The sequence below is a fragment of the Nyctibius grandis genome, chromosome 9 (assembly GCF_013368605.1).
Source record: "Nyctibius grandis isolate bNycGra1 chromosome 9, bNycGra1.pri, whole genome shotgun sequence".
In the NCBI taxonomy this organism is placed as follows: Eukaryota; Metazoa; Chordata; class Aves; order Nyctibiiformes; family Nyctibiidae; genus Nyctibius; species Nyctibius grandis.
Window position 1 is genome coordinate 36,187,446 of NC_090666.1, and position 27,681 is coordinate 36,215,126.

The window sequence follows — 27,681 nt, forward strand, 5'->3', positions numbered from 1 at the left end:
TGAATGATTTAAAGTGTGACAGCTCTGAAATAAGATGACTGATGCTACCCTAGTGTGATCTGATTTGGATTCTGACCTAATTTCTTTTAGTTAGCGATTGGTATAGGCCTTTGTGGGGTGCATGAGCTTACGACTTTTGGAGATTACTGACTGATATTTTTAGGTTACCAGCTAATCCTGTTTAGGAGTAGGATTTTCATTGGAAAACTGACAGGTCCTTAAATTCTTCCTGTTTTGCTTTAGAATGGCAACTGGAAACTGTACAGAAAAAGCAAAGGATTGTTTGCTTGCTTCAAACTGCTTCCTGCTGTGGCTCTTTTCTACATAACGATTTTCTGTGTGCATGGGTTTAAAAAGTGCTATTTTTCTTTAATGCTTGAAGGAAAATCTTCCATTGAAGTTATTAATTTTGCACACACTTTAAAAGAGGTATGGAAAAGCATTGCATACACATCACTCCAAAAATGTTTTGAGCCTTTCCTTCTGGAAAGCCTTGTAGCTGTTTACATAGCAGCCAGACTATAGACAAACGAACAAATGCAAATTCACGGTTCCGTTTTCTTAGTCAACAACTGTGTTCCATATATAAACACTATATTCCAGATGTTTTCTCCTTGTTAGCAGTTGCTTTCATGTGCTCATAATGTATGGCAGAGACAACCTTGTTCTTCAATTCCACACTTAGTGTGGGGTTGCAGTCTGCTGTGTGTGTTAATTTGGAAGGTAAGCATTTTGTCACCTATTTCTACAGATTGTGTTCAAAATGCTTATCAATCCTATGTATGAGGTCACCTTTATGAATTTTTATCAAACTCTGTAAAAAGTATGAAGAAGCAGAAAAATAAAGGCCATTGTAACTTAAATGTTGGGGTGTTATATGTAGGATGGTAGCTCCTGTAGCTGTTTCGTTTCCTTTTTGCTGTATGCCTCTTGATGGAAGGGGAAGCCAGAACGAGGTGGGGAAATGAGAATTTGCACTGAAAGTGTAATGTGTATGAGTAATACTATGTTGTATTGAAAACATTGCTCAAACTGTGTTTTTTGTTGCTGGTTTCACATACTAATATTGATCGGTTTTGCCCTTTTTAGTGAAAGGGCGTATGTTGGACTGAGCTTGATGTAAATTTGTGTGAGCCCACCTCAGCCCAAGGTTTACTGCCCCAAAAGGGCCCTTGCAGTGCATACTTTGTATACTGAAACCTCTTCTATTGCCATTGCACAGAAAATTCTCATGATGGCTTGATGAGGTCTTCATCCCATTGGTAATAGGGGCTGAAGTGAAAGGGAGGGGAGTAGGAGGATGTCACATTCACGTGGGCGATGTCATGCCTTACGTGACATCCCTACGTCCTAGCACACAGTTATAATCATGCTCTTGTCTCCTGAAAGCAGAAAAGGCTGCAGTTCTGTGGGCAGTGTTAACAGTGAAAGAGAGCAACTAATTCCCAAGAGTTCTCCCACACAAGTCAAGACAAATTCTGTAGATCGGTGTGGTTTTTATCCCTCACCTCCCCGGCCCCGTTGCCTTCCAGACCAACTCTTGAGAGTTATTTACAGTGCTTTCAGGGAAGAAACTGATTCTGCTACCACTCATCAAAGGGCTGTTGGGGTAGATGGAGCATTATCTCTCACTATGGCTTTCTGTGCCTCCTTTGGTCCTTCAGAGCTGTCTTAACAACTGTACATGTCTACTTCCTTATCATCTTCCTTTTCCCCCCTCTTTCATCTCCAGTTTCTGTATATCACTTGTGGTTTTTATTAGCTCCCACACTATGGAAATAAATAATACCAAATATTTGCAGAATTTGATTAATTTGTGAAAGTTTTCTAAATCTGAAAAAGCTGAAGCTGTAGAGGTTTGGCAAACTTATCTAATTATCTGTGTGCAGCCAATCTGAATATTGCATAAATCACACAGAGCTTCAGCTTTCTGCCCTTTGCTTACCTGGTTTACATATGCTGGCAGTATTCACATGGAAAGAGGCTATGCTGCCTAGATACCCAAGTTGTTTGGATAATTTTTTTTTAATCGCACAACTCTGTGAGGCATCAAAAGGAGGCTGTTTGTGGGAATGGTTTTGACCTAATTTATATGTGGGTGCATGGGATTAAGCACATTCATTACACTAGGGGAGACTGTTTTAAGAGCTGCTAGTCAAATTGTACTCATTTCCATAATGTTCCTGAAGAGTGCATAGTTGTATGGATACTTGGGAACAGACATTTTAAAGCAGAATTTTGAAGTTTTACTCACAAGGCGACAGAGGAAAACCAGAATCCTTCTCCAAGGATGAAGGTACCTGAAAGAAGGTACTATTGAAGAGAGTCAATGGGAAGATTGCTGTTTAGAAAGGGACCTGAAATAAGGCAATAACAGGGTACAGTACACCTAAGCTTAAATATGAGAATTGACCAAACTTGTCTTTAACTGATTAGGGTGAAAGTAGATGCTTTTCACACACTTGGTTAATGATATACTGTGCAATGTATTCTGGGACTGTCTGGGAAACAGAATGGGCTTTGTAGTAACCTGCATAAAATTTCATTGATAAAATACTATAATTATGGAAAACTATTGAGTGGAGTAGTCTATAACTATCCTTTCTTTCATACTGGGGATACGGTTCTTTCAAAGCAATTTCAAAATACTTGTGTCATTTACTTGGCTAAATGCAGCCAGGGTTTGTGGCCATAATACATTTACTTGCATCTGATGCTTCGTAGAAATTGTGTTGATGCTTGTTGCTTGCAAAAAGAAAAAAAAATGTTTTGCAAGGTTTTAGTGGCTTTTTCTAGTAAATGGTTGCAAGAATTGTGGTATTGGCTCCAAAATTCTTTATCTATATGGTTTGTTAGTAACAGCCAGCTGTGCATAAATCAAATAAGATACTTGGAATAGATATTTGAAGCATGAAACATTGTTTATTCTCTGAAGGTTTAATAAGCCTTTGAAAGTCCATGCAATATGCCACCTTGGTACCTTGGACTGTGTCTCCAATGTGTATATTCTCGCTGGGGTTGATGTTGACTGCTGCTGGTGATACTTACTCGTGAGTCTAGTTACATATAGACTAATATTGATGCTGTTCTTTGGTATTTACAACTGTGTTAAAAATGTTTCACATGTATTTTAATATTAAATCTTAAAGTAGATGTAATGAATGTTGGCTGGACGGATGGCAGTAAGAGATGATAGTATTTTGCGATTACTTACCAAGAGTGTATTGCTAACTAATACTCCGGGCAGACAGACTAAAATTCACATCTAAACAGTGGGGGTAGCACTGTGTCCTCTTGAAGTAATCAGGAGCTCTTGAAACTTCTTCAAAGTGAAAATAGGCTCCTTCACCTAACATGCAAGCAGTCAAGCCATCTCTTCACTTCTAGTTCTCTGGCATCTCTAGAGAAAGCTAATCTCGGTACCGTTCCTCTGGAGGCTCACTGTAACATGTATCCAACCCTCAGAAGTAGACCAACCTGTCAGAGAACTCACCAGGAAAAGCGTAGAATCACTTAGGTTGGAAAAGACCCTTAAGATCACTGAGTCCAACTGTTAACCTCACACTGCCAAGCCCACCACTAACCATGTCCCTAAGCACCACATCTGTACATCTTTTGAATACCTCCAGGGATGGTGACTCCACCACTTCCCTGGGCAGCCTGTTCCACTGCTTGATAACCCTTTCGGTGATAACCCCTTCACCTGCTTCTACTGTTACCCTGTGCAAACTGAAGCAGATTTAGTTAAAATGCTTTTTAAAGTTTGTCTTATAATCTTTTTCTTCTTACCTTGACTGCAACCTGTGTCAGATCCCTCGGGGCTGTCATTGTCACTGTGTGGCATCAGCTGTGCAATGCTAATGAGTTTCAAGAAAACAGAACAGCAGTCTCTGCCTGCTGCAGCCCCTGCAAGATCTTTATCAGTCGTGTCCTGTTTTCAAGGGAGCCACGTTTCTCAATAATGTTAACTGTAGAAATAGCAACAAATTCTCCTGCAAGGGCAGCTTACTAGCATTTTGGTGAAGAAGTCCTGGCTGTAATATATATATTTTATTGAATTTATTAAGAGTCTGCAGGACTTGAGGAAGCCATAACACTGTTAGCTCTTCAGGTTTGAGTGACTGACCCAGACAAACTTTTACTGAATTAACCGGTGACAGAAATTTGCAGTGTTCCTAAAGTATGCTGTTCTGCCTGCCCGTGGGTTGAATGAGTCCTGTCCTAAAAGGTCACTCTGTCCTGTCTGAGCCACATTTTTATTCCATCTGTTAATATGAGTGTTCTGAAGATGATGCCAAGAAAGAATTTACTAAATATATACACTTTTTATGGGAATAGATAGTCCTTGAACTGATCGAGTTTTCCTGAATACCAAAATTAAATAGCTTTTGACCGCCATCGCAAAAGAGAAGTGATGGAAAGTGACTTCCCATGACTTTCATCACATGGATATTTCCTTTGTCCTCAGCTGCTTCTTCATTCATTAGTCTGTATTAGAACTATTTTTGCATTCATTTGTATTCATATATATATAAAATATATATTATGAATGTATTTATATTCATAACATAATATGAAATATATCACTATAAAAATATCCTAAATTCAGGTAGAAAACTGATAGAATATAAAAAGCAGAGCACTAAACTGTGATTTCTTGTTATGAGAAACATAACAAATCTCAAATCTCAAGAAAAGTTTTCTTATCAATTCTTGAGTTACAGCTGTGATTTAAGTTGGCTTTCCAAATGTAGCAAGTATAATATACCAAATCCTAAAGAAATTTTCTTTCTTTCTTTTTTTTTTTTTTTTTTAGTATTTTTCCTCTTTAGCACATTAAGAAGGCTGGGGGGAGGAAAAAAGAAAAAGCTGGTGTTGAAAAATTCAGACCTCATTGCTGTTCTTTTATAAATTGCTGTTAGTATTCCTGTCTCCATGTGTAAGCCCAAGGTCCAGGCTTGTGGTTTAAACTACGAACAGAGATGAGATACTTTTATACAAGAATAAGTGTGCACAGATGGAGATAATCAGAAGTGACTTAAATATGTAGGCTATTTTAGAGGTGCCAAAAGCCCACCATACCAAGTTGACGTTGATGAGGACTACAGGTGCGAAGTATGCTCAGACATATCCTTAGAGTCTGATTTGTAGAAGGTGTTCAGACACCTACAGGAGTACTCAGGAGTGTCTCATTAAGTGCAGTGGGAGTTGTGTGTTTGGACATATTCATAAATCTCTTAGACGCCTCTTTGCATCTTTATTGAGATTTCTTTAAAATTCTGGATTTTTGCTGTGCTGTTGACAGTTGACATAATTAAAGGGAACTTTTTTAAGGCTTGCCGTGTAGTTCTCAGTTAATTATAAGAAATCCTAATGTTGTGGGCTAAAGGGTAGAAAGAAAAAAAACTTTCAAGGACAATACTTTGCATAAAATGAAGGATTTCTGTGGGGTTCTTTAGCCTATTTTCTACATTAAAATTCAGGAAAAGGACCTTTTGTGCTTTAAAAGTTCTTAACGATAAATGAAAAAAGAACTCTTTTTTAAAAAATAACTTCTGTAGTTACACCTGAGAAGTCTATTCTTTGAAACTTAGTAGGAAAAAATATTTTAGAATCTGTTAACAAATTCTGAGCATTTTTTATTGACAGTCATCTGGCATGACTGACAAAAACCCCCTTATTTTTCTTTGTGTGTTACTTCCATTTAAGGCACACTTCTGTAGTAAAGGAAAATGTTGGTGTTGGCAGAGATTCAGAATTTGTTCTCATTCCTTAATAGTCATAGTGATTAAATGTGGATAGTAACGTAGCTTTTTTATTTAATAATAAAAACTGTAAATGAGGGGTTTTTTTGCAATGACATATTTTTGCATGTGATACTTATATTGCACAGTAAGTCTCCATTAAGCTAATAAATCAAATTTCATGTTCTTGAAACCATTTTCATCTCCTTTCCCAGTCCTTCCTAGCCACAGTATCAGCCTCTCCTTCCAAATTCTGAATGTGAGGACATAAAAAAAAAAAAAAAAGCTTGACTCTTGCAGAGTTTTGACATACTTTCTGTGAGGTATGGCCATTTTCATCCTGTCATATAATTATTTTAACAGGCAAACACCCCTCCCCCTCTCTAATCTCAATTTAGTGTAACAGTTTTTCTCTGGCTTTCACAAGTGTGGTGTTGCTGTGCTGACAGCTCTCTGAAGTTCTGTATTTTCCTGTACATACTAGTTTGACTATGTTCCCCTTATCCATCATTTCTTCCACTCCTCCCCACTGAAACATAAGCTTCTTGTCTTTTCTTCCACAGCCTCCCCATCCTATTCAGCGATGAGGGCTTGCTTCCTAACTCCATCTGGGCGGTGAGCTGCCCACATTAGACTTTCCTATCAGATAGAGACTGTAAAAAGCATCTTTTTGCTTTCTCCCTTGTTCCTCCCTAATACAGGTAGGAATTCTCCCTTTAATCTTCGCAAAACTACTTCACTGTTCTTCTCAGATCTCTTCTGAAAACTCTACTTTGCTGGGATGTACAGGGAAAAAAGGAAACGAGACTCCCAGTCTCCTTAGCACAACTTCCAACAGTTTGTTTCTTTGTGTTTTCCACTCCATCCACTTGTTCTTATCATCTGTTTTTGCATCGCTTGGCTGCTGGGCAGAAGACATATCTTTGTCCTTGGTGCTGTCGTATAACAAGCCAAAGCCTCCTAATCCGTATGTAGGGTTTACCGTAATGCAAATACTAGTCTGGGGGGGTAGGTCTAACTATAAAAATCGTGTGTGTACAATATGACATTTTATCTTGTGTACTCCAGTGAAGTCCAACCCCTTGTGGTCTGTTGTGTTCTTTTGCAGTTAAAATCTAACACATACAGTCTTCGTCCTAGTACTGAGGAATAGAAGCCAATCAAGCTTGCCAGTCCAGATTTTCTGCTGTACTGCACACTGAGGGAGGCTAATAATGGACATTCTGGATTTTTGTATTACCTAGATTGAGAACTAGGTACAAGAACATTTATTTGGGTACAGATGCAGTCAGTTGCTCTGTGATTAACTGGGGCAACTATTGCAAGTGAAACTCTTCAGGTATTAGAGCCTAAGAAGCCATACCTTCTTAACTGCAGTGCCCTCTGATTTGCAGTCATAAATCACAACGAGCTGCTGCAGTCAGTGCACTGAGTACTGTGCAGGTTGCAAGCCAGCTGAAAGCATTGACTGTGGCTGTTGGAAAGGCCTTAGTTTAATGACACGTGTGTTTGGCTGGTATCTTTTCTTTTGGTCAAGCCGATAGAAGCTTTCTCTGTTTTATAGTCCTCTATTTACTTCAGTTTATTGGTGAAGATAATGGCACGACAAGATGGGTTTTGCTTCTCAGTGCTTAGCACTGACACCTTTGCAAGCCAAGCCAAAGCAGAGCTCTGGTTGAGACTTCACAAGTAGCAGACCTGACAAAGTGGAACCTCATGCTTTCAGCCAAACTCACAAAACTTGTTGCATCTTTAAAACAAGTATTTGATGGGTTGTTCTTTCGTTGGATTTGGAGTTTAAAGTTTAGATGGCACATAAGCAAAGGGGAAGATATGATCGTACTTGATAAAGAAAACTGAAAAAACTAATATGCACCAAAATCATTCTGTTTGCTACCAGTATGTGCTCTTGGTTTGTGCTTATATAAAAATGCGGAAAGGATGTTATGCAAGTGTGTGTTTCTTTGCTTGACACTCACTACGCAGCCACCTGTTAAAACATAACGGTATGGACAGTTCCCAGTAGAGATATGAAAGCTTTGCTGCTTGTGATAAAGTATGTTTACTAACCTTCAGAAAGCAGATTTTGCTGTTAGTGAAGTAGAATTTGAAAGCCTGGTAAAGTGAATGCATAGGAACTTTGAAAGTAGTACATAGGCTGGAAGATAGTGTTGTGCTAGTAACAGGAACGGAGCAGCCAGCTGACTCGTTCTGTAGAAAACTTCACTTACTCTGTACTTCCCAAACTACAACTTGTAGACAAGGGTGGGTTTAAAAATGTGTTCTTTTTTGGCTGTCTTCAGAATTAATAGTATCAAAAAAACCCTCTCGACACTCTAGTGCAATATTTAGTGTGAGAACACTTGTCTAGTAGCCTGAACTCAGTATCAATAAATGTAATTCCTTATGCATTGTCAGACTACTGAGGGGAATTTATTCTCTAAATAAACATGGAGGAACTAATGCAAATTGCCGAAGTCTATAAAGGATGGTTAATTCTGCCTCTTCTGTCCCCTGTGGTTAGGTACGTGGGCATACAGTGCCTATGTGACTCTGTGTGTAGAATGTGTTGAAGAGGGTGGCTGTTTCAGAACATTTGAAAGTATTACTTAGAGTTTTGAAAAACATAAGTTTAAAGGAACTCTGAATTGTCACTGACCACATGGAAGGAGGTAATGTTCACCGATTTATTTAAGTAATTAATGTGACCCTAGACCTTCGAGTTCCTAAGCTGTAAATGCTTAACATGCAATTTATACCAAATATTTTCATAATCCTGCATGTAAATCTTGAATACGTTCTTGCAGTGTCTGTGGCTTTATTTATTATTATTGTCTCCAGCATCCTCTTACTACTTGTGCAACAACCTTAATGTAGACCTGTAACATCTTACGCAAAGATGTTATGTTTTGTCCCTGATGACTACTGAGAGCTGTAGAAGTCATTATACTCGTGAATGTGTATACGTGTAGTGGAACAGATCTTATTTACGCACTAAGGGCAAGATCCTTGTGGTGTAAATTAATGCAAGTGTTTGGAAGATAAACTGCGTAGAGATCTGACCCTATGAGAATTTCCTTTTTTTGAAAAGTTGATATATTGATAAGACTAACAGTAATATTGAGGAATAGCAGTTATGAAGGAGTTTCCTGTTATCTTGGATAATTTATTTAAGGAAGGTCTTGAAACAGGAAGTTCTAATCACTGTTTGTGGCTTTCTCATAAATGAAAAACTCTATTCCTCACTCAGGTGAAAGCTTTATCAGCTTAAGTATATCAGGAAATATCAATAACTTTTGACAAGTGAACTGTTTCCTCTATCAATAGGTACAGTTCTATTTGTATATGGAAACTTGCTAGTTATGCATTACCAGTTGCACTTGTAATCTCCTTTGTGTCTGTTGGCATATCACTCATAATGTTGATTTAGTATTGTTTAATGTTCTTTGATTTGTTTCCTTGGTCTTGTGTGACCCAGTGTGTGCAGCTATTCCGTTTGTTTAGCCCTTGTCTGTCAGGTTGCTCTTTCCTAGTACCTTTTCATCTGCTTAACCTACGTTTTGTTTACTCTCTCTTAGACTTGCATTGAAATGTTTTGTTACCTCATCCCCTCGCTCAGGGCATTTGTTTTTCTTCTCCCTGCCTCACCTTTCAGTTTCTTAACCACCTTAATACTTAGTCTTTCCTATAGTGATATTCCCCCCCTCACTCAGATTTTCAAGCTGGTTTTTCCCCTTCTTACCAACTATTGTTTTCTCTGCAACTTTCTTCTCATATCTGCTATTCTGCGTTTGCATTGATTACTGCATCAATGAAATGCTGATGACATTTGCAAATTCTTGTTCATAATTAAAAGGAAGACCTGAGCTTTGTTTTCCTATTGATGATATTATTTATCTGTAATCTGTTACACCTAAAATGCGCGAATACAAAATTTCTGCCTCTTTGATTTTTCTGGTCTAATTTCCCAATGAAACAAGGCTCTTTCAGTTATCCAATTTGGTCCCTCATAACTTCCAGTTCCCATTGGAATTTTGGTCAAACTGATGCTGAAATTTCTGCAAGCTTTCTGTAAATTAGTAGCTGGCTCAGAAGGCCCCTGCTAGCACAGTTAGGAAAGACATGGAATCAGAAGAGATGGTGAGAAAATAAAATGCAGAAAACTAAATTGCTCCTCTTTGAATTATTTGCATTTTGTTACAATGGTTAGATGGCTGTAAAATGAATCCTGTGCGGTCTGGGCAGCCTTAGCATGTTACTGTGCTGCAGAAATTCGAGAAACCCTTTTTTATATAGTTACAGATCATTCAAACATAAGCTGAACTCTGATTTCAAATGTGTTCTGTCTTAATGAATCTGTAATTGTGTGCCAGTCTATAACTAAAATACATGTAAAGAAAGAGGTTTTTTTTTATATGCCTTTTTGGCCATTGATGTTACAAATTGTGTTATGTTACTTGAGAGAATAACTGCAGGTAATTGATTTGTAAGTTTATTTCCTTGGCAATTTCTGTGATGAGTATTTATGGTATGGATGAGTTTGGTAGTTCAGAGTAGTTCAGTGTTTTCAAACATAGGTTTGAATGAGACATGCTTTTTTAAGTGAATTGATAACCATGCTAATAACACTTTGGTTTATATTGTGGAGTACTCTTGGAGATCACAAACTGAATTCTTCTTTAATGAAAATATTCCAGGAATGCAAGTAACATCCTCAAACTCTTGGTATTTGGTCATTGAGACCAGACTAGATACAATCCACAGGACTGTCCTCCAAGTGCTGACACCCACACCCCTGAGCTGAAATGCCTATGGTGTGAATGTCAGGTCCTCAAAACCTATCGTTTTGTTTTACAGATGCGCTCCTGTTCTTCTGTGGTACTTGCTAACATAAATACAGATTTCAAGACCTAGGGTGTGAGTTTATGTCTATTGAAGACAGACTTCAGGCTTCATTTCCTGATTTATTTAAGGATAACTTTCTTCTGTAAATTCTAACTAGGTCCTTTGAGAAGGAAGAGGAAATTTATGACCACTCAAGCATTTGATATTGTAAATAATTAAATTTGCCAAAATGTTAACATTTACGTTTACTTTGGGAACTGCCCTGCAGGAAGAATAAAGGTTTGCTTTCAGCACTGAAAATGAAGCTACTTTTGCTACCAAACCTTGAATGAGAGTATTGACATTAGCCTCAACAAAACATGCTTTGGAAAGGAAGCCTTTCAAGTAATTTGGATGATTTATAAGAAGCATTGAGACATTAAAGAAAGTTCATTACCCAACCCTTTACTGCACTGTGGTCCAGAACCAGCAGATGAAATAGCTTTCTCAAGTAATAGTACATTATAGCTGTCTAGAGGACCTGAAAACTTGGGAGTGAGACAGGCTAAAAAGAGGAACCTTGTTGTTAATGATGGGGTATAAGCAATGAAGAGAGCTTATGGGGTTCTGCATCCATCCTGTAGTACTATGTTGTGCAGAATATCACCTCAGAAACCTTTGTTTCTTGCTAGGACTTTTTCATATTATTTCCTGGATTTGGGGGGGGGGTGGTTTGTGTGTCCTCCCACCTCTGCCTGCCTAGCAGTAGTTTAGAGAGAAACTACAAAGTGATATTACTGATTCACTTGCCTTATACCGCCTATGCTGGCTGTTTTCTACACTTCCCCCCCCCATTTAGCTTTGTAAGGGCTGCAGCTGAAACAGAGCTGTTCCTCAGAGTTTGCCAGTACAACTTGTTCTACAGCTGTCTAGGGATGGCGAAAGAGGGGAGGCTGTTTTCCACCTACTCAAAATAGTTCATAAGTTGTGCCCTACGGTATACTAAGTACAGCTCATACGTTTGCAAAGGAAGCTTGTATAGTTTAATAGACCTTGCAGATAACTGGAAAGCTGATGGCCTTCCAGCAGCCTGGTGACGGGTTGGAATGGGGTCATGTTTGGCCTGGTACTGGCTCTCCTTTGAAAATACTGTCGTGGTTGAAGTCATTTGATATTTGCAGTAGTTTATGGTAAAGCTTTAAAATTCATAGCAGCGTTGTGAGAATCATGTGCAGGGAGGTTTTATGTGAAGGCTCGTGTTATTTTCTTCGGCTGGCTGGATCAGAACGGTGTGGGTATCAAAGCTTTTGGCTAACACTTCCTCTAACAGTTGCCTAGTGGCTCCCTTCCACTAAGGTAGCTGGTCCTGTGCTTTTGGAGGAAAAACATTACTTTCAAGCCCTACTGTTGCTTTAAAGTTTTGTCTTGTGTGACTGTAGGTTTCTAACTGGGCATTGCTGGACAGGTACAGAACTGCATGTATGCCCCTTTAAACACTTTGACAGTGGGAATGCTGTGTTTGTGATAAGAGGTTGTTACAGTTTAACAAAAAAGTGAGCTGTGTAGCTTTGGTGCTGCTGCTGACCCAGTAACACCATACTCGTCAGTTAGGATGAGATAGATTGTCCTTTTTAATACTATGCAAAGCTGATCTCTGTGACAAATTGTTGTTACTTACAAAGAGAAATAAGAAACATTAACAGCTTTCATTTCAATGAAAGTGCTTCTAATCTTTGGTGGTATCAGCTGTTGATAAATACCAGTGTTGATCAACAGGATATATACAGGTGATGCAGGAAATAGGTTAAAATATGTTGCTGTCCTACTAACTTGCAAATTAGATATGAAGCAAATTGCAATTTCATCCTTTTCAATAATAAAGAGAAGGACTTAAATGCAGAAACTAGAGTAATGGAATAATCAGCAGCACTGTTGCTTCCAAACAGGTGACTGTGTTGAAATTTTAATTCCATTAAATTTTGTGCTTTGGAGATGCAGCTTGTATTTCCAGCCGTTTGTCTAGCCACATAAGCTGGAATGTGTTCAAAACGCTTGCCAAGAACAAATCCATTGGAAGAAATGTTATACTTTGACTTAGGTTCAAGAAGTTCTAAAGCAACAAGAAATAAATATTTCTGAAGACTTCTTTAATGTTCCACTTAGAGAGTTGTGGGGTTTTTTTTCCTCCCTGTGAGCTGATATACGCTTGCTTAATAGCATACACGTACTAATTTCCTATGTATTTCTGCTTTTCATCTATTTTAACTGGACTCTTTTATCTTTTTCTGTTGGCATTTGTCCTTTATAGAAAGTTTGGATGTAGAATCCTGTAGCAACAATTTATTTAAATGCAGAATTTCTTTTTGTTTTGTTTATCCACCATCTCCAACAAAGTAAGTAATAAGATAATTCAAGATGAGTAATTCAAGAAAGGTAATTTTCTTACGCAGATGTACTTATATTTTTTTGTCTTCTATTTTTAAAAAACTTTTTCAGTAAGATGTAGTGAGTGTTTTGAGCATGAACATGTTTGGATCTTTCCTTAAATCTTGTACTTCGTTTTTTGCTGTCTGTCTGGGGTCCAGCACAATGGCCAAAGACTACATTTAGTGTGTTGACCATCTAGTTAACAAGGGATGATAGCTGGGTATCCACATCGATGAGAGCATAAGAACCTTGTGCCTTTCCTCTGTGTGTTGGACAGAGCTGCTGTTGAGAGTTAACTTGTTTTGTCTCTTGGACAGACTGCAAGATGTGATGTAACAGGCTGATTTGTGGTTAGTAGCAGTGGGTGAGACTGGAGCCTGGAGTATCTGCTTGATGCAAGAAATTAGCTAATGGGTCCAATTTCTATATAATAAACTTATTCCTTCTTGGAATGCTAAGTAATTTGGTTGCTTTGATTATAAGCTGTAGTTAATTTTATTATTCATTAAAAATAAATAAAGTTTTCTGAATAAATTCATAGTGATGCTTGTAACTCTCACTACCGCAGTTATACTGTGTCCTAAAGAGATGGAAAAGAATTCCCAGAAACCAATTTGCACACACGGGATTGCCATGTAAGAACCAAGGATGTTTTACTCACAACTTTGGAGAACTTCGAGGTGATCTGAAAAGTATGAGAGCACGCTTCTCAGCAGGTGCCATATTTATGCCTTTCAGAGGACAAATGCCAAATGTAAAATCAAGAATGACATAAGAGGATGTTATATGTTAGCCTTTGACTGAGGGTAGTTGCGAGGAGGCAAAGAGAAAAAGGTATGTACTTGTAGCCACACTAGAAATGTGATAGAACTTTTTGGCCATGAGTCCCATTTTTAAACTTAATTAAAATTAATTAAGTAACTTAAAGGTTGGTTTGTTCAGTTACAGGGGACTCTTGAAGGCATAAAAGCATGACTCATACATACTTTTTTCACTGGTTTTAGGGGTGTTGTAGATGATGATTGGTGCTCTCAGTGTCTGTAAGTTTCTTTCTTGCAAAGTAAAAAAAAACAAAACTATTTCCTAAGCTCTTGATCAGCATGCTGACATGCCAGAATGTTCTTTTTTCAGTGAGAAAATGCTATTTTGGGCATCTTGTTTTAATGCAGCAACGAGACGAAGGTTATTAATATACCCTGTGCTTTGCCTGTAAATGGCTGTAAAAATGTAGATTTCTTTTCTTTGTTCAAGGTCAGGAATATTTCTGATGTTCTGAAGTTCAGGGAACTCCTTTTCCTAGTCCTAAAATTCATTCAGTTTTTTGATCTCTAAGCACTTTATTAAAAGAAGATCAGGTTAGTTTGTGATTATGGCCTTAAATGCATTGCCTGGAGTGTTTTTAATTGATAAGCAGTATTTGAACCATAAGGATTTCAATCCATAAGGATTTTTCCTTATGGATTTCCTTGTAATCCTTTTTTTCCTTTGTCTTCTGTGTAAACCTTCCTCCCTTTTTTCCTCTTTCCTCCCTGAAATATCAGGGGAAGCAAACAACATGAAAGGAAGAACATCTGATGGTTTAATTTCTGCAGGGCTAAACTGCAGAAAATGATGTGCAAGGTAGAAAACTGGAAACATTTTGGAGTGTTCTGTGAATCCACAGACACACATGGGGGAAATTATGGTGAGGTTGCCACCCAGACTGTTTGTAAGTGGAGAAATTTATTTTTGAAAGTGAAGGCTTGCTTGCTCAAGATGAAAATTTACTTGTTTTTATGGCACCTTATCAAAGGCTGCTTTTCTCTCCTTCGACTTTCATCCCACCACCTCCTGCCAATTTCTACTACACACACACACACAAAAGCAAACATGCCTCCCCCAACCTAAAAAAACCCAAACTCAGAGTATTTATACTCTTACTCTCCCTCAGTCCATCTGTCCTGCTTCTACTGTTGTGACCCAGTGTTGTTCTGCTTTTCTCACTTCATGGGATTGTGTAGCAAATTGCCACTTCAGGAACAGTATGTGGTGCCGTTTCAGCTGTAGATGGGTGGTGAGAGAGAGAAGACGTAGTGACATCTGTCAGCTAGAAGAAAAGAATGGGTTGGCAGAATCGCTGCTCAAAATGAAGTTGAGCAGCAGAAGGAAGAGGAAAACCAAGACGGCATAATGCAGCTAAGAAAATGGGTTTGTGCATTTATTTTATATACTAAGGAACTTAAATCACAAGATGTGCAGTTAGCAAAAGTGTGCATAAACATCTGTTCCCAGCTGAGTCTGGTATACTTGCATGGTTTTTCAGATCCCTCTTCTTCCTGGGGTGCTGGGAATGGAGACTGCCTGTGAGGCATGTAGGGAAATGTGTACACCTTCAGTTGGAAGCCTCACCTAGACGTTGGACTTACAGATGTGGGTTACTATTAGCAGCTTTGCTATCATGTTTTTGCGGCTTCCAGAACACGCTGTCATGAATCTTGTCTTTTGTAGGACTGATCACAACTGAATGATGAAAGTTTGTTTTAAGATTAACAAAAATGTTTTGAGGTGCTTTAAAATTTATGACTAGAACTATTGAAAGAAATTAATTGTTTACCAATTAGTTGTTGAAATCGGTGGAGTCTTCCAGACTTAGTCATAAACTAACTCTGATCTGATAATATTTTCCCTCTTTTTAAAAGAGTAACCACCAGATTGGTGTTTTGGGTCTTCCAAAAGCTTTTAAAATGTTATATTGCTGAATTTCTCTCTTGGAATTAAAAATTAGCAGCTAATGTAAGTTCTCAGCGGGTTGCACGGCTGTAGTTTTCTTCCTTAGCTGCTGTGACCAGGTCAGGCTAGGAGGGCAGGATACAGCCCTTCTTGCCCTATGCAGGTGTGGAGTCAGCCTTTGACTGTCCCGCTGTCTGCCCTCTGCTTTATGCATCTGATGTGGTCAGTGACTAAACAGCAGCTCAGCTGCTTCTGAATCCTCAGCGTAGCAACTGAGGTCCCTGAGTTTTGTTTATATGTGTGTATGGTTTTACATTGATAGAACATATTTCCTAAGTTTATTGGTTATTTAATTGCCATGTCAGAACCGGAGTCAAAATGTACATGGCATGAAGATACTTGAGATGGTATGAGTAGACATCGTGTTGAAATGTAAGTATTCTTGTCAGAAATCGGGCTTCTTTTTTCTTCTCTGATCTAGTTCATCCTTTCTTATCTTCTACCAACACAGCATATGACCATGCTTTGATTTCACTTGACTGTATTAAGTAGGAAGCTGTAGCTTATCCCATTGTTAACGCTGTATTTTGAAAGAAGGAAAGGTAGAGCGAGCCTCCAAAAAGACTGAAGAAAGCCAACATCTTGCAATAAGTAAAATCAGGGTGGGGGGGCCAGGGTGTTTTCAGCACGGATTGCACTATTTCAGAACACAGATTGACCAACTGGCGTGGGACGTCTGCTGAGATATTCCCACAGGAATAAAGAACTGCAGTACCAGGAAATCCATTCATTTGCATTCAGTTGTGGTATAGTGCATATCTGTTTGGGCAATGCAGCTGCAGTAGGAGACAGTGGTTAACATCAGCCTGGAATTCTAGTTTATATATGTTGAAGCATGTCTGGTTTAAACTATTAAAACCGAGCAGTCCCAATTGCACTCATTACTCCTAGAAAGGAGGTTTTAAAAGATTGCCTATCCCTTTTAAGATACATTGCATCAGCTTCAGCATGACTCCTGGCATCCCTTAGCAGAGGAGTGCTGGGATGCGGCAGGTGTTTTCACTCACCACTGTGTTTCCTGGCTGTAGCTCTGCTGTGTTGGCAGCCCACTGGATTGACACTTGAATTATCATTAGCTTTTAGGTTAACACACCCTTCATAAGAATAGAGGAAATTCACATCTTGATGTTTGTCCTCTGTTGGCCTGTAACTAAAAGCTGTTCTACAGAATCAAACAGTTGCGTACAGAAGTGCAGCGTGCCCTCTTCAGAAAATGATCTGGAAAATAGATCAGTATTTGCATTAGGATCCTGATGTGTGGGTTTTTAAGAGCACCTCTTTGAGCTGGTTGTGATACAGTAACAAATTGCGTGGTGTCAGGCATGGTGGCGTGATGTTGCAACTGAATACATATTGTTTATGTGTGGACATACATAAGAAGAGAATGAGAGGTTGCTGTGACTGAAGGTTTAGAAGGCTGATGAAACAAAACAGTTTTAAACCAGCTTTAAACTTTGTAACAAAACTTCATTAGATTGATATTCATTAATAATACATGTTGCTAGTGGCTAGTTCTTACTCTTTTCTAGTCATTACTGCTGCATGTTCAAAGCAATTAGTCTGTAACAATCTCATTATAAATTAATTGTGAGCACACAGTACCACAGAGCTGGTGCCTTGTATTTAGCACTGATAGCTATGGTCCTTGATGGCGAGATGTTCGACGCTGTCACAGGTGCCTTTTCTTGTTGCTTAGCAGTTTTATTCCTCCTTTTCAGCTTTTGCTGCTATTGAAAGAAAAGCAGGTGGGGGTTTTTTCCCCAAATCTTAAGGCTGCACTTCCTCAGTGACTAATGATTGACCGTAACTGAGTTGCTTACAGTTCTGGGGCCTCTGCTTTCAACATGTGCCGGTATTTTCAAGGCCTTTGTTCTTATCTCATATCTAAGCTGTATGCCATAACAAGAGGCACCTGGTACCCAGCTCTAGCTCACACAACAAGTTCTAATAATTTCACAAGCATAAGAGGCAAGAATTTGGGCCTTACACATTTGGGCACAGAAACGCGGTTGGCGTAAGGCCTGAGGCCTGTTCCTAGCGGTGGCAATACTGTTTTTACTGAGCCACTTGGTACAAAAATGCATATACAGTCTTTACTGTATAAATTTGCTTATGTTTGAGTTCATAACAAGCTAATAATTAAATACTACTCAATCTGCTGCTACTTTTATGGGTGCAACAGCTTTGCTTTGGCTACAGACAGTTAAGGTTTTGTAACTAATTCAAACATTCAACTGATGAACAGTCGAATCCTGACTGTCCTGAGGATAGTGCTGTTCCAAGTTTACTCTGAGTAAGTACCATTTCTTATGTAGGTACAGATTGGACAGAGCATCGGGCTTTGTATACGTACATACTTATAAAGAGACTTTGCTTAATCTCTTGTAGATTATTAATTCTCCTTTATAAAAAGTGAAGCGGAATACATGGATACGTGTCACCAAAATCTGTTCACATGAAGATTAACTGTTTGTACTGTATTAAAAAAAGAAGAGTAGAGGCTTAAAGTGCTGAGAAATGTGTGGTTTGCATCCCTGATATACAAATCTCTTTAGCATTGGATACTTTCCTGATATGATTCTAAATAGTGTGAGGGGTTTTTTTTGTTGTGATGACATAGGCATGGTAATGTTATTCTCTGTAACTAATGAATTGGCCATCTGTTGAGCAGGATTTTATTAAATATAGAACAGAAAAAATGTGTTTTTAATGAAGCTGTTTGAAATACTAGAAGTACTAAGAGTATTACATTTCTTATGCCTGTGTAAATGGGTGTAAGGTTAACCCTTTTCCAAAGAAATATACTCATCATTTTTGTTAAGGGTAGAGGCAGTTCTGTTTTATGTTTGTCACAGAGTGTAACCGGTCTGTTTAAAACAAAACAAAACACCAGTGTGTTTGTTCAATTGTGGTGAGATTTTGGCTGGATAGAGTAGAATTTAAGGAAGAACGTAACAAAGCTGTTCTTTAATAAAGGTTTTCTTGCCTTGTATGTCTTTTCACTTTCACCCTGTTTTTCACACTTGGCATTTAGTTTTGTTACATCAGGTACTCAGTAAATCACGAGGAATTATCTTTCTAATGGTTTCACAAACAACTTCACAACGATGACATATCCAGTTTCCAGGGGGGTGCTGGAATTATTTCAAGAGTTGTCTTAGGGTGAGACCTCCTCATTCCAAATCTAAAAAAAACCTTATCATTCTTTAGAAGCACATACAAATATGTGTTTCCATATCCTCTTTAGATATGACTCTCATTGTGCATTTTGGAGACTAGACTGGGAAAAGGCCTTAATAGTTAACAGGATCAGCTCATTTGAGAACATTTATAAGGCAAGGGGGAGAATTAAGGGAAATATTCTACCACCTTAAGTTTGTGAATGGCTTACTTGATATGGGCAGAGAGAGAACTAGTCAGCAGGCACTATCAAAGTCCATGAGTGATTACAGTAGACAAATGTGTGTTTATTGCTTCAACTGTTGCTCAATGAGTTATTAATTTCCTGTCAAAATAGAAATATGACAGACATTTCTGTACTGCTGTCTTCATGCATTCTACGTAACCCCTTGATATCTTCTGACCACTGCCCACTTAGATACCAAATAATGAGTCATTATATGTATGTGGTAATCATTAACTGTGGAATAATTGTGTTGGAGTCCTTGACATATGTCAAATCTAGGATTAAATATATGTCAAATCTAGGATTAAATATACGCTGAAGTCAGTGCAGTTGTGCATCCAGCCATGGAAGCAGTGGGAAGCACAGAGATTCTTCTCCTATGCACTTTACAAACCTCTGTGGCCACCAGAAGTGCTGTAAAGCTAATTAGTTAAGTACATGTTGGACATTCATCAAGTTGCTAGCCACTGGAATGGCTTAATTGGCAGTAAAAATAAGGCTGGTTTGTGGTGTGGGGGGTTTTTGGTTTTGTTTTTTTTTTTTTTGCTTTTGCTTTTAGCACTTGAGATAATGGGGGCCATTCTTGCATCTCTCAATGAATTTTAATCCTTTCTTATGGCAAAACTTTAATATTTTCTGTGTAACTTCTTACAGTTTTTGAGTGGATTGAAGACTACTTTTCTGTTGATAGAGTAGAAAAGTCAACAACTGTATTTAAGTAGATCATTCTCATAGGTTAGACATACACTGTTTTTGTAATCATCCTTGTTTCTGTTCTAGAACTTTAAAAAGATGACTGTGAAATACTTGCATTTTTTAATTGCTATTTTTAATGTTAATTATGTTCTGCAGGTTTTTTTCCTAAACAACTAGTCATAAAAAATCGTTAGCACTCATCTGGTAAAACATGGTGGTGATAGGTTTACTTTCTTATTCAGTGCTTTCCACTTCACAACTGATAATTGGAGAAGAAACATCGACTGTTGTAACCACAGATCTTATTGCTGTAGAGGATGCTGTCAATTCTTACTTGAAATTAAGTCACTGAGGGAGTTAATCTTAAATATTTCAGATTTCTTTTCAAAGTTGAGATGTTGTTTTAAATGATGGATTTTTCTACATTTTATCACACCAGATATTGCAAGAGAATAGTAAAACATTCAGTTTTTAATGAAATAACAATACTCTCTTTAGTCAACCCAAGAGTGTCCCAAGGCTATAGTTAAAAAAACGGAAAGAAGTGGAACTTCTCTCTGCCATTTCTTGCAAAATTAAGTTTATGGAGAGCAGCATTAAACAGAGTCCTTTGTTTTTTCTATTGAGACCATTCATTTTCTTTATTGAGATATTAAGTGTGGAAATAGTCAGCTTGAGGGCTTTATAATCTTTTTCACTGTACTTGCAATTCATTTTTCTGCACCATTCCTCCTTAAGCAAAAGATGGCTACAAATTGTTCTTTTAGCAACCTAAATGCATGGTACAGTCGCTGCCTTGTCTGCTTTTAGTTTACTTAGTAACGCACATTCCCTCCTACCATTGATAACAATCAATAACGCTAAATGCACACACAAGACATGTTGGAAGACAAGTGGTCTAAAGATGTTTCTGTCCCTCTGCAGAACCGCTGGTTCATCTGAAAGCAGAAGCTCTAAAGGGAATTCTAACAAACAAGGAGCACTGCTAGCAGGCATCTGTGTAATTATCCTATTAAAACAGAGTAACATCTGCATTATCTGTGCAAGTGCAGAATGGAAGGGACCATTATGCTCTCTAATCCTGTCTGGGAGCATTATGAAGTTAAAAGGATAACATTTTACCAGATCTGTGTTTTAACATGATAGGTTACACTTAATTACCTTTTAATTACCTTCTTGTTGCATTTTATGCTAAGGACCCTGCCTCTAGCCCTCATCACAGAGCTCTTGTTGCCTTTGGATTGTTTATGCCAGGTTTTATCTTTGAGTTTACCATGAAAAGATGGTGCTACTGCATCTTGAAGGCCATTATTACAATTATTTTTCCCTAGTGTGTGAAAAGCTCCAAGAATATTAATTTTATATACAAAAGACATGTAGCATTCAGAAGTATGTGTTTTGAATTTAGTTGCAAAGAGCAAACTCATTGGACTATGTTTTATGAATAAGGATGCATGGCAGAGGCCACACAGGAGCAAGAGATTATTCCAGCCTTCTGACTGCTTGCAGTGTAAGCCAGGAGTGTATTGGCTTAAATAATGTAGATTTCTTTTCTCCTCTTTACCCCTGGGGGAGTCTGATTTCCTGATCACCTATCTAGCCATATGCCGTAGCTCTTGCCAGGAACTCTGAGCAGTGTCACTGCCAGCTAAAATTACTTGTTTTCTGAGAACTGAATTATGTTGAGAATTGTCTTAAATTGTTATCCTGGCACCATCACAAAGTTTTGTGTACACACACACAAAAAATATGTGAAAGCAGCCTTACCTTTCAATTCAGCTTAGAAACCCCTTCAAGCATTGAATTTGATCCAGATACTGGGAGGTGTTCTACACCTGCTCAGGCGCATCGCTCCTTCTTTGTTCCCTTTCCAGTGCTCTTCTCAGCTTCTTTGTGCTCTGGCTAGTAAGTGCAATGTTGATATATTCAAATTAAACATTTACAAAGAAAGCATATTGTCTACTCCTGTTTTATACCAGTTAGAGTGAAGACCTAGTATAGCTAGTAAAAACTTCTAATATGTTGTGGTAACTGTGCTGCTTTTCTTTCCTCCTGCAACAGGATGGAACTGAAATACGGATATATGCTGACTAAGGAGTTGGAATAAGACTGAGTCCTGCTCTGTGATACTTATATACCTGGACCATGAACTTGTTGTTTCGCTTCATGCTTTAGGACCCTTTGTAGTAACTGTTTGAAGCTGCTGGGAATCATGGCATTCTCTCCGTGGAAGCTGTCCTCTCAGAAACTCGGCTTTTTTCTGGTGACTTTTGGTTTCATTTGGGGAATGATGCTTCTGCATTTTACTATTCAGCAGCAAACACAACACGAAAGCAGTTCAGTCCTGCGTGAGCAAATTTTGGATCTCAGCAAAAGATACATCAAAGCATTAGCTGAAGAAAATAAAAATGTGGTTGATGGGCCTTATGTTGGGACAGTGACAGCATATGGTAAGTGTGTGCTCTAGATTACATGATAATCTGGTTAAGGTTTTCTCTTAAGTTGTCCAAACATTTTACTTCATAATGCTCCTCAATTGACAGTACTTTGCACTGTGAATTTTCTGCACGGATGGAGAAAAGAGTCTTCACCTGTAAGTATGAAGTGGGACAAATTTTACATTTCCAGTCACTCGGAAATGAAGTTGTCTGCTAATTTTTACTACATCTGTCTAGAAGTTATATCTGTTATGCCTCAAGTTATTTGTTAGAATTTCATTTAAAAAAAAAATTTGCTGTTTTTGAGAAACTTGGGAGGCTTTTCAGTTTGCATGTCAGTGATCTAAGAAATTCCTTGTGGAGGAAGAACTTGCCTTACTGATAAAGTGGAAGCCTGCTATTTTTATTTCTTCTTCTTTCCCATTTCACTTCTTTGTTCAGTCAATTTACTTAACGTTAAGTTTATGTATCTGGCATAAGCTTAAATTATTCTTAAATATATCATATTTGCCTCAGGGTAGAGAACTCATTTTATGAGTTTCAGTGCTTTGTTCAGCAGTCAGTTTTAATGCTTACTCTTCTATTTTGTACAACGTGAGAGTTAAGTTTGTGTGCATGTGTGAGAGAAAGCATGTAGAAAAGAACGAAGCATATTGCCAGCAAATATGAAAATAAAAATATAATCCAATTTCAGGTTAGTTGTGTCCCCTTTTCAATCTGATTAAGATCACATCATACACCTTACTTGTTCAGGATTTTTTAAACTCAGTTTCTTTCCTACTTACCTATGCACTTTCAGGCTATCTGGAAAGTTAAAGGCTAATTAGTTCTGTAGATTTGTTTCCTTTTATAGTTGCCTTAATATTCAGCTCTGAAGAAATTGGATAGATGTCTTTTGTAAATTTAGACAAAGAATAAAGACTAGGATGAAACAGATAATAACTGCACCTTTTTCTCTAGTTTTCTTGTAATTCTCTTTACTTTTTAGTGCATGTAATGAAAATATCCGGCTGGGAGGTTCTCTCTGTGTCTTGTTTCTGTTACCACTTTTTTCCTCTAAAAAAGAAGTTTTGAGTTTGTGTGAAGGTGCTTGCCTGTAAGCTTCAGATTACCATCCCAGACATAGCTAACAATTACATTGCTTTGTTGCTTAAATAACGAGCCATCCTTATTCTGTAAGTTCTACTGATTTGTGACTGCATGTTGAACTATGCTGGTATGGTAATTATACACAGCAACACCAGCTCTGTAGAGTGGTACTAGGTCAATATTTACATTGAAGACCTCCAAGCAAGTAGAGGTCCCCTAGGGAACTGCGTGCGTAGACTTAAAACAAAACCCAACCTACTACATAGCCATCATCAGTGTCCTGTTGTCTTGTAAGGGTGCTTGATGGTAGGTGAATTGAAGAAGAAAAAAAACCCCCAAAACCGAAAAAAACAATATGTCTCCAGAAATTGAAGGGTAACTGCATTGATCTGTGCTCTAGCTAGGTCTGAGAGTACAGGATATCCTTAAGCTAAGAACCCCTGCAGCTTGTTGCCCGTGGCATTCATTTCCTGTTCCAAATCCTGCTGAGGAATAAGTTGACTTGCTGCCAAACAGTGGTGAAGTTCCCCAGGAGAAGTTAAACTGCATTTGAAAATGGGTGAAATAACTTTGTAACACTTCTGTATAGCTAAAGCTGAGTTTTGTGTAGAAATTTCAAGTTCCATAGCTAAGAAGAATTTTAAGTTTAAAGACAAGTTTGGACAGGTGTTTTCAATTAAGGAGCTTGGAAGGATGCAAAATAATGGTAATATATTATTACATAATATATTAGAGGGAAAGGTGCTATGGTGAGTGAATAACACCATATGAAATAATACTTTATGAAACTGAGTGAGATAATAATTACTTACTAAGTTAGTTTGTCGAGTTTTGCTATCAACAAATCATTTGGTATGCCAATGATCAGGTTAGCTGTTCAAGAATTAACGCATTAATGACTAATGATAATGATAACAGGTAGAAGTTGGTTCACTATTCTATGAAAATTAATGCCCTTGCTGTTTAGCCTTTATATTTCCTTTAATCTTATCCTCTGATTGGTATTAGTGAGCAGTCATGATTTCCACGTTCAAGAATAAGTTTTAAGTTTGCTTGATTTGGCTGCTTTTACCCACCCAAAAGGTTTTCAGTCATTCCTTAATTGCGATTGCACAGCTTGTTTGCTTTCTCACTTTTTCTTTCTACGATATATTGACCTGTTAGGTGGGTGGATCAAACATTTCTAAAAGTTGTAGTCTAAATGTACACAGTATTATATTTTTATAGCAGTAAACAGTTTTTTTACAAAAATTGTTATGAATCTCTTCCGCCCTGCCCTTCTCACACTAGCCTCCAGTTGCTTTTTTGTTCTGGTAAGCAGTCTCTCATATCAGTGTTTTGGTATCAGTATTAAAAAATAACAATGTTTAGACGTTTTTCTCTTTGTGATCTGTGTTTGTGTTTATGTATGCTACATTTCTTCCTCATTGTTTCCTGAAATTTTTTACTACCTTTTTTTCCTAGATTTTTTTCCTCCTTCTCTACCGTGGTTTTGTTCATGTTAAATCCCTGCTCCACTCTTTCCTTTTCTTCTGCACACTATATCATTAAGTGCCTTCTGGACCCCTTTTAAAATAGTTCAGATCATTAGTGCTTAAGATTCCATGTTCTGATGTTTAAAGACAAAGGAAAACACACAATTATAAAGAAAAAGAACTACTTTATGGCTCCATGGAATAAATATAACTCTCATTTTATTTGGAAAAACGAATCATAAGCTTTCTAAAAGTAATAGCTTTTTCTTATTTAGTCTCTCATTTGCACAACAATTGGGCTACTCATGGGGAAAAAAAAAAAGGGAGCACAAAATAAGTGTGGCAAAAATACAACTGATGGTGGGGCAGAGGAAACCCTTCAGATGTATGGAGAAATTTTCTATTACAGATCAGAAAGTTATTTGATTCTGAAGTTGTGGAAAGCAGAAAATGTATTACATATAGGTACATGTAATTATTTTATGTAATTAAATGGCAAAAAAATGTAAATTCATCATACCAAATTCTTTAATCCCGAGACAAGAGTAAATGAACAAAGAACAATACTTTCTTTCATCTTTTTTGGCATGTTGCCACTATAATTACACAGTTTAGTCTGATAGTGGTCTGTTTTTCCCCTCTTGCCCACAGTTCTTTTAGCTTGCCCAGCTGTCTGTGTTACTTCAAAAAAAATGAACAAAAGAAAAGGGAAAGAAAAAAATACCAGAGAACTCTTTCTGGGTTGTCATTTGGTATGCAAACTCTTGTTACTGTATGTTGCTTTCCACACGAAGGAGGTGCTGTGTCAGACCAAATAGATAGGGAGAGGCAATCGCCAACAGACTGAAGAAAAGCAGCAGGTGATTTATGGTGTTTTGTGTACACGAATGAAAGGTTGAACTTAATATTTTTTTTGCCAGTGTGGTTGTGGTGGAGGAGATGCAGGAGAAGGTTTTTGTACTGTCTCAAAGCTGTCCCTTTTGGGAAGAGGATTTTTCTTTCCAGGTGACTGAGCATCTAACAGACTGTTCTTCTGATAGTGCTTGAATATGGATTTAGGTTTAGATTCATTATTATTTAAGCAACTTCTTACTTAAGCTATTACAAAGCATGCATTTTTTTTTTTCCCATGTGTGTACTCATAAAGGCGCACGCTTCACCTTGAATATAGGACATGTATATGAGTTGCAATGTGCTTTATGAAATACACAGGAAGACAAGTTCCATGTCCAGGGAAACTTGTATCTGAGGCTGAGCAAAGCAGGGAACATTAGTGCACAGAACTGCTAATGACAAAGATTTTCACTGAGAAAGTGTGTATGTATATATTCCAGTCTTGTTCTTATATCTATTTTTTGATTCTGTCTGACAGTGTGCATTCCCTTATTAAGCAATTTAACTTTCGTGTTTGTAGATTTGAAGAAGACACTTGCTGTCTTGTTGGATAATATCTTGCAGCGCATTGGGAAGCTGGAGTCCAAGGTGGAAAATCTTGTACTTAATGGAACAGGAGCAAACTCTACCAACAATACTACCACTCCTGCTCCCAGCTTAGGAGCAGCTGAAAAGCTTAATGTAGCAGGTGGGTATGGCGATTGTTTAAAATACTTATGGGCTGTTTAACCTGTATTTTTCTCTCTTGTCCATAACATGATTTTTCAGTGTTAGATATTTGGAATGTCTTAGAAAACAAAATTCAAAGTCTAGCCTGTATCAATGGCAGTCTTAAGTCCAGTGGTCTTTTACAAGCTTAGAGGAAGACTTTCTCCTATGGTAACACATTGAGGAAAATCGAATTATCTGCCAAAGGGATATAGTCTATCTTGTTCATAGTAGATGTTTCATACTTTAAATGGTTGCACTTAAGAATGATGAAACTGTGCAGACGTTTTCTCCCTAAGCCTAATTACTTGGGTTGATATGAATCTGCTCTGCATTTCTACCATATGCACTTTATTGGTTATTAATTGAAAGAAAACATTTCATTATATTTGTTACTGGTTAAGATTTAAAAATGTCCTTCCCTACTCTGCTTAATAGCTCTTAACGATTTGACACGCAGAAATGACATACCTGGTACCTTCAGCTTAAATAAATATGTTTAAGACGTAATATGAAGTCATTAATTTTGTCTCCAGTGAATGGACTGTTTGCTACCCTTATAACTTCTCAAAGCATTTGGGTCATCCTCTGGTGGTAGAATGCCTTGCTGGCCTCTGCACCTGCATGTCTCTGTACCTTTAGTGTTCCCAGCTGTGAATGTGGTTACTACACTGAATAAATCTTTTTGTTTGTACTGCCTTGGTCTGTTGCCCTGCATTTTGCTCTGCCATCAAGTCTAAACAGATACTGGCTGTCCTGACCCATAGGAAGGTCTGAGTCTGCCCTGCTAATGATCTTTGCAGTCCCAAAAAGGGAACAGGGCAGAAGAGTTAGGGCAACTGGGTAAACAGGTTGATAGCTGTGCTCCGAAGTCTTGCCTGTGCTTGGGTTTCCTGTAAAAAATAAATAGTTCTGTTGAGAGGGTATGATCCTCTTAAATTTGTCAAAACAGAGAAGCAGATGCTACCTTTGGTAGAGTAATGCCACTGAAATGAAGTCTGGGAGAGCAGGTGCACCAGGGATTACCCAGTTACAGCATACCAGCAGAGCTGCTGTGTCAGCTGCTCTGTCCTAACTGCACGTGTCTGTACCAGGATGTTAAAGGCGTATGATCTGTTGGTGAGACAGACTGTTGTCTCTCTCGTGCCACATAGTAAAAATATGCTTATAGGCATTTACAACAGCCCTTTGCATGAGTGGTTTACTACTGC

General features: G+C 38.0%; 1 protein-coding gene across 1 annotated transcript in view; it reads left to right on the forward strand.

The window, feature by feature from the left end:
* Window positions 1–27,681, forward strand: part of MGAT5 (alpha-1,6-mannosylglycoprotein 6-beta-N-acetylglucosaminyltransferase) — a 136,612-nt gene that overhangs the window by 22,147 nt on the left and 86,784 nt on the right. The window contains exons 2-3 of the mRNA XM_068407674.1: window positions 21,928–22,316; window positions 26,283–26,450. Coding sequence (XP_068263775.1) covers window positions 22,079–22,316; window positions 26,283–26,450 — 406 coding nt within the window. The 5' untranslated portion in view covers window positions 21,928–22,078. The remainder of the gene's footprint in view (window positions 1–21,927; window positions 22,317–26,282; window positions 26,451–27,681) is intronic.